Source organism: Haliotis cracherodii, unplaced genomic scaffold (assembly GCF_022045235.1).
Source record: "Haliotis cracherodii isolate W230 unplaced genomic scaffold, xgHalCrac1.p SCAF_23, whole genome shotgun sequence".
Lineage (NCBI taxonomy): Eukaryota > Metazoa > Mollusca > Gastropoda > Lepetellida > Haliotidae > Haliotis > Haliotis cracherodii.
The window spans coordinates 13,090,895-13,104,295 of NW_027266279.1; the positions used below are offsets into that span (position 1 = coordinate 13,090,895).

The 13,401-nt window shown below is 43.2% G+C and overlaps 1 protein-coding gene across 1 annotated transcript in view; it reads right to left on the bottom strand.

Annotated features, from left to right (window-relative positions):
- The window catches only part of LOC139471999 (uncharacterized), a 188,571-nt gene that overhangs the window by 7,440 nt on the left and 167,730 nt on the right, over window positions 1-13,401 (bottom strand). The window contains exons 123-132 of the mRNA XM_071254507.1: window positions 12,068-12,248; window positions 10,987-11,157; window positions 9,718-10,125; window positions 9,039-9,338; window positions 7,793-7,884; window positions 6,231-6,411; window positions 5,082-5,199; window positions 3,245-3,449; window positions 1,666-1,839; window positions 22-235 (exon numbers count right to left, since the gene is read on the bottom strand). Coding sequence (XP_071110608.1) covers window positions 22-235; window positions 1,666-1,839; window positions 3,245-3,449; window positions 5,082-5,199; window positions 6,231-6,411; window positions 7,793-7,884; window positions 9,039-9,338; window positions 9,718-10,125; window positions 10,987-11,157; window positions 12,068-12,248 — 2,044 coding nt within the window. The remainder of the gene's footprint in view (window positions 1-21; window positions 236-1,665; window positions 1,840-3,244; window positions 3,450-5,081; window positions 5,200-6,230; window positions 6,412-7,792; window positions 7,885-9,038; window positions 9,339-9,717; window positions 10,126-10,986; window positions 11,158-12,067; window positions 12,249-13,401) is intronic.

The window sequence follows — 13,401 nt, forward strand, 5'->3', positions numbered from 1 at the left end:
GTTCTGGCACGGTGGACTTACTTGAGCATGTTCCATCATTCTGGCAAGGCCTCGCCATGATGGCAAATTTGACCGTGACGACATCGGAGTAGACCCCTCCCTTGTCCTGAGTGTACATCCGGACCTCGTCGTAACCAGTGTATCCTGTCTCTGGGATGTACTGGAATGTTCTGTAGATCCAGTTGATGGCGTCGGGGGCGTGAGGGAGAGACAAGTTGGAACAAAGGATGCCAGCCTGGAAGGAATATTGATGGTTCTCATAAGCAAAACAGTCCTCTTATCTAAACAATATATAGGTGAGAGTGAGTGAGTGAGTGAGTGAGTGAGTGAGTGAGTGAGTGAGTATGGTTTTACACCGCTTTTAGCAATATTCCAGCAATATCACGGCGGGGGACACCAGAAATGGTCTTCACACAATGTACCCATGCCGGGAATCGAACCCGGGTCTCAAGCGTGACGAGCGAACGCTTTAACCCCTAGGCTACCCGCCCGCCCCTTGAGGTGAGAGAAGTGAAATGGCGTTTAATGTTGAGTTCGACATGTTTGCACTTATACAGCGATGTGCATGCATGTGTGTGTCTGTGTGTGCATGTGTGTGTCTGTGTGTGGATGCTTGTACTAGTCCAGACTTATGACAGTTTTAAAATGCCAGCCCACTGAGATACCATGCCACAGTTAACATGAGAGACAGTAGACACACTGAGGCATCAAATTCTTGTTTTATCCCTTTATGCCGAGCAACAGGTAGGGAAACAACAGGTACCATCTTTTAACATGTTCTGGTATGATGCTGCCACAAGATCGAACCACCAACCTTCCACTCTCCAGGCAGAAATTCCATTCACTAGAGGTGAGGTGAGATGAAATGGGGTTTAACATCGCATCGCGTACGTGCATGTACGTGTATGTGTTTGTGTGGTTGCTTGTACTAGTCCAGACTGATGCCGATTTATAGTGTTAGCACTGAGATACCATGCCGACCAGTCCTTGTTTTAGCCCCTTAATGCCGAGCGCCAGGCAGGGTAAGAACAAGTACCATCTTTTAACGTCTTTTGGTATGACGCGGCCGGGGATCAAACCCCGGACCTTCCGCTCTCCGGGCGGACGCTCTACCACTAGACCACGGAGGCGGTCAACAACATATTGTGTTTCCATTTGTATCATAGAATATAATAATTGTATATGTTAGCATAATACATGTTCTTTCCTTGCTGTGATTCAAATAAAACAATTTCTATTCGTGAAACTTTATATTATATATACAATACAGATATACAAAAGGGCAATTATCTCCTTATCATTGTGATTCTGTAAATGAAAATGGCTGCAAGACATTAGGCATGGAAGCATGAATGGAGTGGTTCCCTGAAGTGAGACGCTAGCGATGTATTCAGTTTCTAAAGATATTCAGATATTCAATAATTTTTTAAACGATCTCTACAGTGGCCCATAAGGGACATGGAGTCCGTTTTTCCATATTTTGATATCGCGGCTGTACATAACCAAGCCTTGGCCAGGCAATCCAGTCGTTTCCTTCATAAGCAATCATCCAGGAACCAACATCCAGATCTGACACTGTAACCACCCTACCCTCACTGCACGACTAAAGCCTATTCAACGGCGGAATCCCGCTGCGGCCAACCATCTGCATATCAATATCCTTACCGTCTTTGCGGAGCAGTTTGGCACCAGTGCTGACACCTCATCAAACACGAGGGTCCCATTGCCAGGTTGTGTGAAGAACAGGGTCAAATTCTCAGCGGGGTCCACATCGTAAGCTCCGAACACCCACTTGTAGGGGATGGAGCTGTCGTTGACTAGGTTCTGTTCAATTAGCGTCTGAAAATAGGAAGACGTACATAACATTTTTTCTCTGATTGCATTAGTTGAAAGATATTAACAATCATGACAAAATTACAGAGAGCAATACTATATCGCGATATATGAACAGGTTTGAAAAGAATATTTCATTTACTTTGGACAGCCGTTAAGAAATAAAAATAATTTGCGTGATAAACTTAAATGCAAATGTTTGATTTGTTTCTTGTTTGAAAGCTAGACTCAGAAATATTCCAGCTATATGACAGCGGCCTGTGTGCATGTGTGTGTGCATGTGCGTGTATGCTAGTTATAGTCCGGACTGATGCCGATTTATAGTGCTAGCCCACTGAGATACCATGCTGCAGTTTAACATGAATACCCCACTCAGACACAGTATACTGACTCCAAGCCGACCAGTCCTTGTTTTAGCCCCTTAATGCTTGGTATGTGTGTCTGGGGATCAAACCCCGGACCTTCCGCTCTCCGGGCGGGCACTCTACAACAAGACCACGGAGGAGGTTCTTCGGGTCAGTATAACTTACAATCAACTAAGTCACTGAACCAGACGATGCGATCCATCACCACCTCGTACCACAAGCATAGCTTCCTGTGGACCACTTCTAACCCAGAATCCCCATGGGGCTGCACATTGTAAACATTCAATCCAAATGATCATAATCCAGCTCTTACAACAAGCGTAAGTCGCGGGGACCTATAATCCCCGAAAGGTGGTATGTAGGCATCTCGTGTTCACCGTGACTCGCTCTACAATCCCCACGGGCCCACACATTGTAAACATCCAATCCAAATGATCCTAACCCAGTTCTTACGACAAGCGTAAGTCGCGCGGACCTATAATCCCCAAAAGGTCGCATCTCGTGTTCACCGTGACTCGCTCTACAATCCCCACACATTGTAAACATCCAATCCACATGATCCTAACCCAGCTCTTACAACAAGCGTAAGTCGCGCGGACCTAGAATCCCCGAAAAGTGGCATCTCGTGTTCACCGTGACTCGCTCTACAATCCCCACGGGGCCACACATTGTAAACATCCAATCCACATGATCATAACCCAGCTCTTACAACAAGCGTAAGTCGCGCGGACCTAGAATCCCCGAAAGGTGGCATCTCGTGTTCACCGTGACTCGCTCTACAATCCCCACACATTGTAAACATCCAATCCACATGATCCTAACCCAGCTCTTACGACAAGCGTAAGTCGCGCGGACCTATAATCCCCGAAAGGTGGCATCTCGTGTTCACCGTGACTCGCTCTACAATCCCCATGGGGCCACACATTGTAAACATCCAATCCACATGATCATAACCCAGCTCTTACAACAAGCGTAAGTCGCGCGGACCTAGAATCCCCAAAAGGTGGCATCTCGTGTTCACCGTGACTCGCTCTGCATTCACCCACCATGATGGGCGCTGTTGGGTCAGCAGGAACAAGGCTAACCCCTCCACTGAAGGCAAACACACTGGGAGCGTCGTTGTCTGCTGTGACCTGGATGGTGATGATGGCGTTGGTGGAGGCGGCAGGGATGTCCACGACGTCCACCTCGTACAGGATGACCGGAACATCAAAGGTTCCATAGTAGTTCAAGGCCGGGGTGAAGGTCAAGCTGGAAGGTACAGTGAGATATTACTATTCGACACATCAGATACATGTCAGCTATTCACACAACAAATGAATAATTCCATGATTCCGAGGACTTTAATTGGCTAACAAAGCAATTGTTTTCGCATCTGTTTGCATCAACCAAAAAAGGTTAGGCCACACCCACTAATGGACTACCGTTTCCTGATTGGCTGATAATAGAATGTTCGGGGCTTGGATTGCTTTATAATGATGGTGTCACAGAGTTCTATTGTTGTCTACAATTTTTGGTGTGTTGACAATTTAATAAGCAGTCTGTGAAGCTATTATTGTTGACGTAAATGTTTTTTAAAACTGACTTTATTATGTTCATGGAGGCATGGATGTAACATTCAGTGTGCACACTTTACATACATCACTTATTATGAAAATAATTAAAAACTGCTTGAGTATACATTTTGTTCGGTGATTCCGTAATTCAGATCGATAACCCACTCAAAACACTGGACTCTGGACCCATGCAGCTTCACTCAGTATATTTGCTAACACCAAAGAGTTCGCGTTTTATTTAGTCATGGTAGAATGGAGGTAAACATACTGTGTTTTCAACATACAGCTACATGTACGTTACCTGTAGATTTAATCTTGCTAAATTTAACATTTGAAACCTCACGCTGCGTGTTCAGTTCCAGATTCAACCTAGCGCGATCTACAGCTAACCTAGCTCTACATTGAATACACAGTATGTTTATCTCCTAATTAATGTCAACATCAGACATGAACCTGCAAGCACCAAATAGCCCAACACTCAAGGCTAAAACATTCTCCACTTTTCACCTGCCCTCAAATAAACTCTCCTGCAGAAATTACGTGATATTTTCATCCCTCTGGTCCCTTAACCAACAGTGATGTCATCTCATTGTTAAGTCGTTTGGGTTATTTAAAACATTACTGATAAACTACCTTAAGTGAGGAAGTACTTTTTATGCTGCTTTTAGCAATATTCCAGCAATATCACGGTGGGGACACCAGAAATGGCTTCACACATTGTACCCATGTCAGGAATTGAACCCGGGTCTTCGGCATGATGAGCGAACGCTTTAACCACTAAGCTACCCAACCACTCCCACTAGCTTAAGCTAAACTGTAGAGATTCAGAGTACTGAAGATCGGTTTGTGCAAACTGTTTTGCTGATTTACGCAGTATGCACACCGGTTTTTAACCTTAAACTCATTTTTTGTTGTTGAACCCTAACCCTAACCCTGCATCAAATGCCCGTGAAATTGTCTGTTAGAAATGGGGGGCGCGGGTGGCCCAGTCGATTCGCTGTGCAGAGTTGCGTCCCTTGGGCAACCTATGATTGTGGGTTCGAATCCCGGTTCGCCACGATTATGTTTCTAGGTTTGTCAGCACCATGCCCGTGCTCGTGGGTTTCACCGAAGTGGTAAACGTCTGGGACCTGCATCACTTCGGGCTTTCCTCCCACATTAAGCTGACACGCCGCGATATAACTGGAATACTGTTAAAAGCGGCATTAAACCCAACTCACTCACTCACTCAATTCCTAAAAAAACCTACATACTATCATCATCTTTCACCAGAAATATTTGGAACTGAAAACTGCTTCATTTACAACCCCACCATCCCCCTACTCACAGGCCATTAGGTGTCAGGGTCAGGTCCCTGGTGCTTGCCACATCTGATGATGGGCTGATCCCGAACTTCACCGTGTCCCCATCAGGATCAACGGCAGACAGCTGGTAGATCAGGGTGCCTAGAATAGAAGGTCATAAATCCTGTCAATATTTTCATATCTAAAGATACACAAATTTGTTTATGACTATCAAACCGTTATTGGTACCTTTACATGATAACAATGTGAATATTTACAACACACCAAATCTATCCTCTTGAAGCAGACTTAAGTCAGGTCATTACCCTGGTCAATGGATCCAGGGGTAGATTTAACAACAAATTTGGATGTAGCCAGTAGGGCATGCTCCTTTTAAAAGTTACTGGCCTTTCTCCAAACTAACTAGCCTACAACCAAATTGTGGAGGCTGCAAATTGCAACCGTGGTCGGGTAGCCATCTAGCAGAGCTCTGAAAATGTTAGAACTCCTCACCCCCTAAATTTTTTTTCCTGCACTCTGAGAATAAATATTGGCCTCCTTTCATGATAATTTATGAGCAAATAAAGAAGTTGTACACAACATTGCAAAATGGCAGCCGGCTGTCATTCTCCTTAAACAATCCAATTTTAAAGATTCAACATACACAGGAAGGAATAACATTTTGACTAGACAGGTAGGCCATCTACTAAAGTTTTCAGCAAACCTTTGTAATTCTCCCAGGCCACGGGCCAACAGGCCTCTGTGGATCACACAAATTTCATTTTCAGCTCCCTAGGTAGTATAGAACCCTAGCCTTACATGGCGCTAGTAGGTCAACAGTCACATTACTAATCCTACCGGGTACCCATTCTTAGCTGGGTGAACAGAGGCATTGTCCCTGCAATATTCATCAATTCAGATAATCTCTGTCATATAACTGTAGTTTTGTTGTTTGATATGTACAAAATATCTCAATTTGGTTGAGATGAGTTATACCCCTTGTTTTTAGAAATACCATGCACAATTCTCATTTCTTTCCAAATATTCATTTATTTGTCGTTAATTAAAATAATTAGTCAAGTCAATAGAAGGAGGATGTCTCTCATTTTTGATTTAAGAATTGACCATATGTTTCCAGTAAAACTTTCCTTAAACCGTGTCAGCATGAAGATTTCCTTGAACAAAAAGCATACCAGAATCTTCCTCCATTGACACGAAGGTTGTGGAGTTCAGTTGCGGTGGGTCGTTAGGTATGGATGCACGGACATTGGTCACTACGAAGTGTGTTTCATGACTGAAGAAAGTGTCACCAGATGACACAGACCGGCGGCGCCTAGCGCTGCTGGCGGATTTGGTTGTTCTGGTATTGCAAACCTGAACAAAAAATTGAAAGATTTAGAAATAGTCAAACCGGCACTGTAGCTCACCTGGATGTGTTGTCAACACTCAAACAAGTTACGTCAGCATTCATATTAAAAAAACCTTCTGCATAAATACTGAGACAAATAAAGAATCTAATGATTTGAGTGAGTGTGTTGTGTTTAACATCACTTTGAACATTACCATATTCAACGTAATAAGCGCCCAGGGCGCTCTCGAAATAAGAAATAGGTGGCTCTTAATCAAATATTATTTTGGTGAAAAAAACAGAGTTGAAAGATAAATTTCGTGGTTTATGCTGACAGCCTGAAGTGTTTATATACGACAGATATACTTTTCCAGAATTTAATTGCCCATAATTAAGGGTGCATATAACGCACGAGTGCGTATTATACGCGAATTAATAAGTCTTGTGTACACTGATCAATCAGAAGGGGTGCTAATTGGGATTGTTCACTAGCCAATATATTAGCAAATGTCACCATGGGCGCTTATTAGAGTGGGGCGCTTATTACGTCGACTACGGTATTCCAGTTATATCGGTGTGTCTGCTTGATGTGGGAGGAAATCTTGAAGTGAGGCAGGTCTGAGATGTTTACCACTTTGGTGAAACTCATGAGGATGGGTAATTGGGGCGAACCATGACTACAACCCACCATCATAGTTTTCTGGCATGGCCAAGGGACACAACTCTGCAAAGCGTATTGAGGCGCCTGATGATTGGAACAAAATTTGTACACTGGCCTTTGGACTTGCACCGTATGAAGCACGATACAGGTAACTTGGGTATTCAGATCGAGTGGGTCTTGAGTAGGCACAAGCTACCCACAGAACAACCTTGACCTGTGGTTAGTCACGTGATATATTGTGATATATATAACAATAACTCTCCATGGTTGTTTTACACGCGTATCTAAACAGTTTTTGTCAGGGCTCAGGTAAAGCAATTCCCAATTTTGTATACAACTCTTGAGAACTACAGTTGATTCCCGGGAAGTAAATTTGGACTCGTCCCAGCCCCAGACTATAAAAGTCCAGTTTCCACCCTTGCCGAACTAGGCTGGTATTATGGAGTTACATTTTGGCTGGACTAACGAGTTTATGCATAGTCCAATCAAAATCGCACCGAAATCGAAATCTGGTTTGTAAAGTGTCATGCAGATTTCGGTCGACTGCAGGATTTGCAAAGCATGTGCATAACTCCTAATAGCCACTGGTGGCGCTATGATCGAGCCGAGAAATTCCAGGCTAGTTCGGCAAGGGTGGAAACTGGACTTTTAAAGTCAGTTAACTATCTTGCCTCGGAAAGATGATGTTTGTTGACATGTTTAATGTAAGATCAGGACAAGCATTGAATCAGCGAGTCATGATTTACCTTCACTGTTATCTGGGAAGTGGCTGAATCGCGGACCTCAGTGTCGGACTCGAACCTGCATGTGGTGTTGCTTTGAAACCATTTCTGTTGGGCTAAAATGAAAATGGTAACGTAAATAAACACTGTTCATTGAAGGTCACTGATCCTGAAATAACAAAAACAAGTGGCAACAGCTGGGTATCGTTCCACAAAGCGATCTTAGCACTACAGCTATCGTAAGCCAGTGTTAAAGTATGGGAGTTATGATCATCTTAGTGCTAAGATGGCTGCGACGGGGTCCTGGTCACAGAGATATCAGGGATGAGATAGGGTTCAAACACAGCTGAAAGTTAACGAGGGGTCTGGGGACTACGATTTATTATTATTGTCATTGCATTATTACTTGCACGTGAAGAGATCGCCCGTTTAATAAACATACAGCTGTAATACCAAAACGTGTGCTATGTACTGAGGCAACAAGTTTCACTAACAATTATTGAAAACGGCTTAGCAGATATTAGTGAGTAAGTGAATATGGTTTTACGCTGCTTTTAGCAATATTCCAGCAATATCACGGCGGGGGACACCAGAAATGGGCTTCACACATTGTACCCATGTCGGGAATCGAACCCGGGTCTTTGGCGTGACGCTTTAACCACTAGGCTACCCGCCCGCCCCCTTAGCAGATATAAATAAGAGAAAGGAAGTACTGAATATTTGGAGAAAAAGAAAGGTCTCTATTGTTTGTTTACAAGACATTCACATTTAAAAAACAAAACAAAACAATTATTGAAAACTCCCAACATCCCTTGGCTTATTCCAGGACAATGTGTGAGGAGATGATAGATCACTGGGAGGAGCTTATGCACACACGATTACCCCAGCAACCATGTTGCTAGGCGGATGTCACATGGCATTGTTTCACCTGTGCGTCTTGCAACAAAAATGAGTATGGTTTTACGCCGCTTTTAGCAATATTCCAGCAATATCACGGCGGGGACACCAGAAATGGGCTTCACACATTGTACCCATGTCGGGAATCGAATCCGGGTCTTCGGCGTGACGAGCAAACACTTTAACCACAAGGCTACCTGACCGCCCCTTTCTCATGATAAAATAATTGAATCTTAAATTGACAAAAGACTAAATCAGGACAATGACAGCTGATCATATTGGACCTACATGGGAGATACTTTCTCTCAGATTTTTCAGTAACTGGTACTAGTTTTTGAAAAGAGAGCATAACCATGATGTGTTGAAAACGAACCTGGATCCCAGTGCAACAACATGGCGACGTCATCCTGGTTATCAGGGTCGAAGGGGAAGGTCACAGACAGCGGACCAGGCATTGCAAGACCACCGACACTGGTGACAGAGAAGGAGATATCGGTGTCACTGTAGTTGACCCTTTGTCTGAGGACCCTGTCTAGGAAGGCGGGGTCGGGCATGGACGTGGCGGGGTTGGTGATGTACGGGACGTACTCTGTCGAAGCATCAGACCTGTATTCCTTTTCTAGATCCTCCTTCGTCAATTGGGTCAAAACAATACTCTGTCCAGGCAGCAGCCCTGTAAACAAGCAATGGACGTTCATTTAAAGGCAGCATTAGAAATTGGCACTAGTCCTGTTTGTCCTTGCCAAACTTCCCAACAGTTAAAGTATCATAAGAACTGGTAGAAATTTGCCATTTTTAACAGTTTTGCTATATGTTATCATTATAGTGGACCAAAAATGTTGGTTTCTACCGCTGAAAGGGAGTCTATGTTTGGACAATTGGCATTCATGGCTCGTCTGATCAACTCAACTGCACGACTTATGTAAATCATAACAGTTACCGATAAGTCACACGTGGAAGTCATCAACGTCTAGAACTGGATTACAACTGGCTTAGACCATTGACAAAGACCCCATTTAAGATAATATTATAACCTTGCGTGACCTACTTACCATTGGGCGTCTGAATGATGACATCCCCTGTCGCCCTCTTCTTCCGGGTGCTTCCAGATCCTCCAACAGAAGCCGTAATGGATGACCCATTTGTCGACGTCGCCAGCGTGGACTTGTCGGTCTCAACGACCGAGGACCCGAGTAGCTTCTTGGTGCACAACTCTGCTTCGTTGCACAGCTTCATGAAAATAAACATCTCCGTCCCCGGCGGCATCGTGAAGGCAGTGCTGTCGGTGTGGTTCATGGTGTCGTTGTAGTCTGGTCTGTATTCACTTAACTTCCTTACAATGATGTCATCTACTTTCAAGAAGCCGTCCTTGACAGTGACTGTCCCAGACATGTTGTAGCCGACCCACGTGCAGGGGAAGATGTTGTCGATGGAGGTCTCAGAGCTACCCACGCAGAAATCTGTTCACGAAACATTTATTGCAAGTTTCAGTGATTCATGAAAACAATGTATTTTCTGTGTATTGGGGTAAATGGTTTGTTTGTTTCTTTGTTGTTGAACGCCACACTCAGCAACTTTCCAGTTATCAAAGAAATAAACAACTTGTGGTCGTTGTTTATCATACAATAAAACATGGCAGGGAGAATTAACAGTGAGGGACGGAGACCATATGTCGTTGATTTCTTATATGAGATATATCAACATTCTGTAATCCTCTTGAAGAATGTTGATAAAATGTACAAGCTTTAAAACATTTACCCAAATTTTAATAGAGATGACTCCCTGAATAGAATCTAACCGGAAATGTCGGACAAGTACATTTTACGAACAGGTGGGTTAAGTTTGGTATTTCCCGCATATTCTCACAATTCTAACATTGATTATCATTTTCTCCTAATACTGACTGTCATATCTCACTCTTTTGGATGCTTTGAACAGTATTCCAGTTTTATCACGTCCTGTCAGTTTAACATGGGAGGCAAGCCCAAAGTGTTGCAGGTCTTAGACGTTTACTTGTTTCTTGCTTGTTTGTTGTTTAACACCGCACTCAGCAGTATTCCAGCTATATGATGGCGGTCTGTAAATAATCGATTCTGGACCAGATATTCCAGTGATTGACATCATGAGCATCGATCCAAGCTATTGGGATACGATAACATACATCTTCTAAGTCAGGGAGCCTGACCACCCAATCCCGTTAGTCACCTTTTACGACAAGCATAGTCACCTTTTATGTCAAGAATGGGTCAAAGTAATCAGACAGTGTAGAATGGTATGACAGGAATTATCCTATTAAAAGTTCGGTAATATATGCTACTCACCATATCGTCTAACAGATTCGTCTGGACTGACGGTCCACGATGCACTGACAGAGTTCTGGTCCATGGTTTTCATAGAGTTAGGTGGCACCACGGTCTCTCCGAGGGGCTCAGCACCCTCTATGGTCGTGTTGACATCATCACTGAGAGGAGGCTCCAGAAGGACTGTCACACCTTCAGGCAACATAGCATGATCACTGGTACACATTTGGATGTCATTTGTCATCAGGTCATAGACGTTTACCACTTTACCCCAATCTCATTAAAATCATACCTCAGATCTCGCTACCGCTTAACAAAGATCTGAGGACATCCCATTACTATCGTTCGGAGTTAATGTTTTCGAGGCTGCATGATCAGAAATCACATTCCGACTGTCACTTTCATAATCTGGTAAGCAATGCTCTGATTGGTCGGATGAAAGGTCGTTCTGATGTGACCCTTACTGGGATGTCCTCAGATCTTTGTTTAGCAGCAGCGAGAACTAAGATCTGATTTTAATGAGATTGGAAATATCATTGCAGAGGGACACAAAAAATGGGCTTCACATGCACCCATGTGGGGAATCGATCCTGGGCCATTGTCATGATGAGCAAAAGTTCTAACCCCTAGGCAAACCCAACGCCCCAATTTTGTTTCTGCTTTTCTATTCGACGAGGGGTGTGTATTGACGACAGTTTTGCTACTTCAATAGTCAACACCCAACCTTCAAGTTACGCGATGCAGCCACCTGATCGTCTTTAGTCAGCTCTTCTGATAAGCATTGGTTACTTGGGTCATATTCTGCTACCCAATACCCATGGTTGTTTGTTGGTTGTTTAACGCCGCACTCAGCTAGAACAGACAATCTAGTGATTGACATCATGAGCATCAATCCACACAATTGGAATATGATGACATGCATCAACGAAGTCAGCGAGCCTGACCACCCAATACCGTTAGTCGCCTCTTGCGACAAGCATAGTCACCTTTTACAGCCAGTATGGGTTGCTGAAGACCTATTCTACCCCGGATCTTCACGGGTCTCCCCAGTCATCAACAGTTAAACTCAACTATTATAATAAGAAAATAAAAAAATCATTACCTTTTCTGTCAACATAATTCGTCTTCAGTCCTCCCCCGTTTGTACAGTTGACCGAGATGTAGTATGTCGTGTTATGTTCAAGGGGGAGACCACTCTGGATGGCACCAGGGTTTTCTCCACTAGAGGTCGCTTCCATGATGTCCATTCCCCCGGGTGTCGTCCCGATAGACCAGCTGTAATCCTACAATAACACAACCGGGTTAAAGTTAATGAAACATACTCTCCAGGTAAAAGAATGACCCAGCGATAGAAATGGCCACTAGTCCCGTTGTCTTTGCCAAACTGCCCAGTAGTTAAGGTATCAGGACAAGTAGAATTTTGCCATTTTTAAGGGATTTACTGTATATACTCACCACCAAAAGAAACACAACCATAGAGAAGTATGCAGTATAAGAAGAGATGTTTCAAGTGTGTACTAATTAATGACAAAACTAACAATCAGTCAAGTGTTACCACAGAATGTCTTAATTCTTATCACGATATGCTGCACGTGATTTCCAAACTTTACACACGAGACAAACGGTGCATATCATGGATCCATGATGTCACATGTGATGTGTTCGTTAGCGTCAGTTTACACAACATACCAGTATGTTCGTTTGTCCATCAAACCAATCTAATATCTCTTGAATATGAATACTTCTTCATATATTAACCAACATGTATGATATTTACGTTTCTTTTGGTGGTGAGTAAATATCATTATAAGGACAAGCGGACTGAAAATGTTAGTATCTGGTGAGGATGACCTCATACCCAAATGATGTTCTATGTGCAATGTTTCGGGGGTGTTGAGGCGGTAGGTTTTGGTTCCGAAACTGTTTTGTCGTTTTTCAAAGCCGATCTTTGTTCTGACGACTGATATATATTTCATGATTCCCTGATTTTTCTTGAGAGTATAGGTAAATCTAAACTTGAAGATATGAAGTATCATGCTCAAAGTTTATTGCACAAAGCCATCCTACAAAGACTAACTACCGCATACTGTAAATCTTGAAATTAACGCGAGCATGAATTAAATGTGTAAAAATGCGAGTGGTCTTTGTTTGCAATATAAACTGTGTTATTTTTAGGAAAACACTGTTTATTGTTATTACGGAAGTGTTTTACTCAGTGCTAATAAGCGGTGCTATTTGCTGTTTGATTGGATTAAGGTAAGGATGTGTATCATTCCACTGGGGACTGCGTGGGGGGATTCACATATTTCGCTAGGGGTCAGCAGTCATATTAATTTGGAGATGCATTAATTTCAAGATTTACAGTATGTCATAGCTAGCCACACAAAAGTTTTGGATAAACTTAAATACTGTGTTTTCTCGGTCTAAGAATTTGTT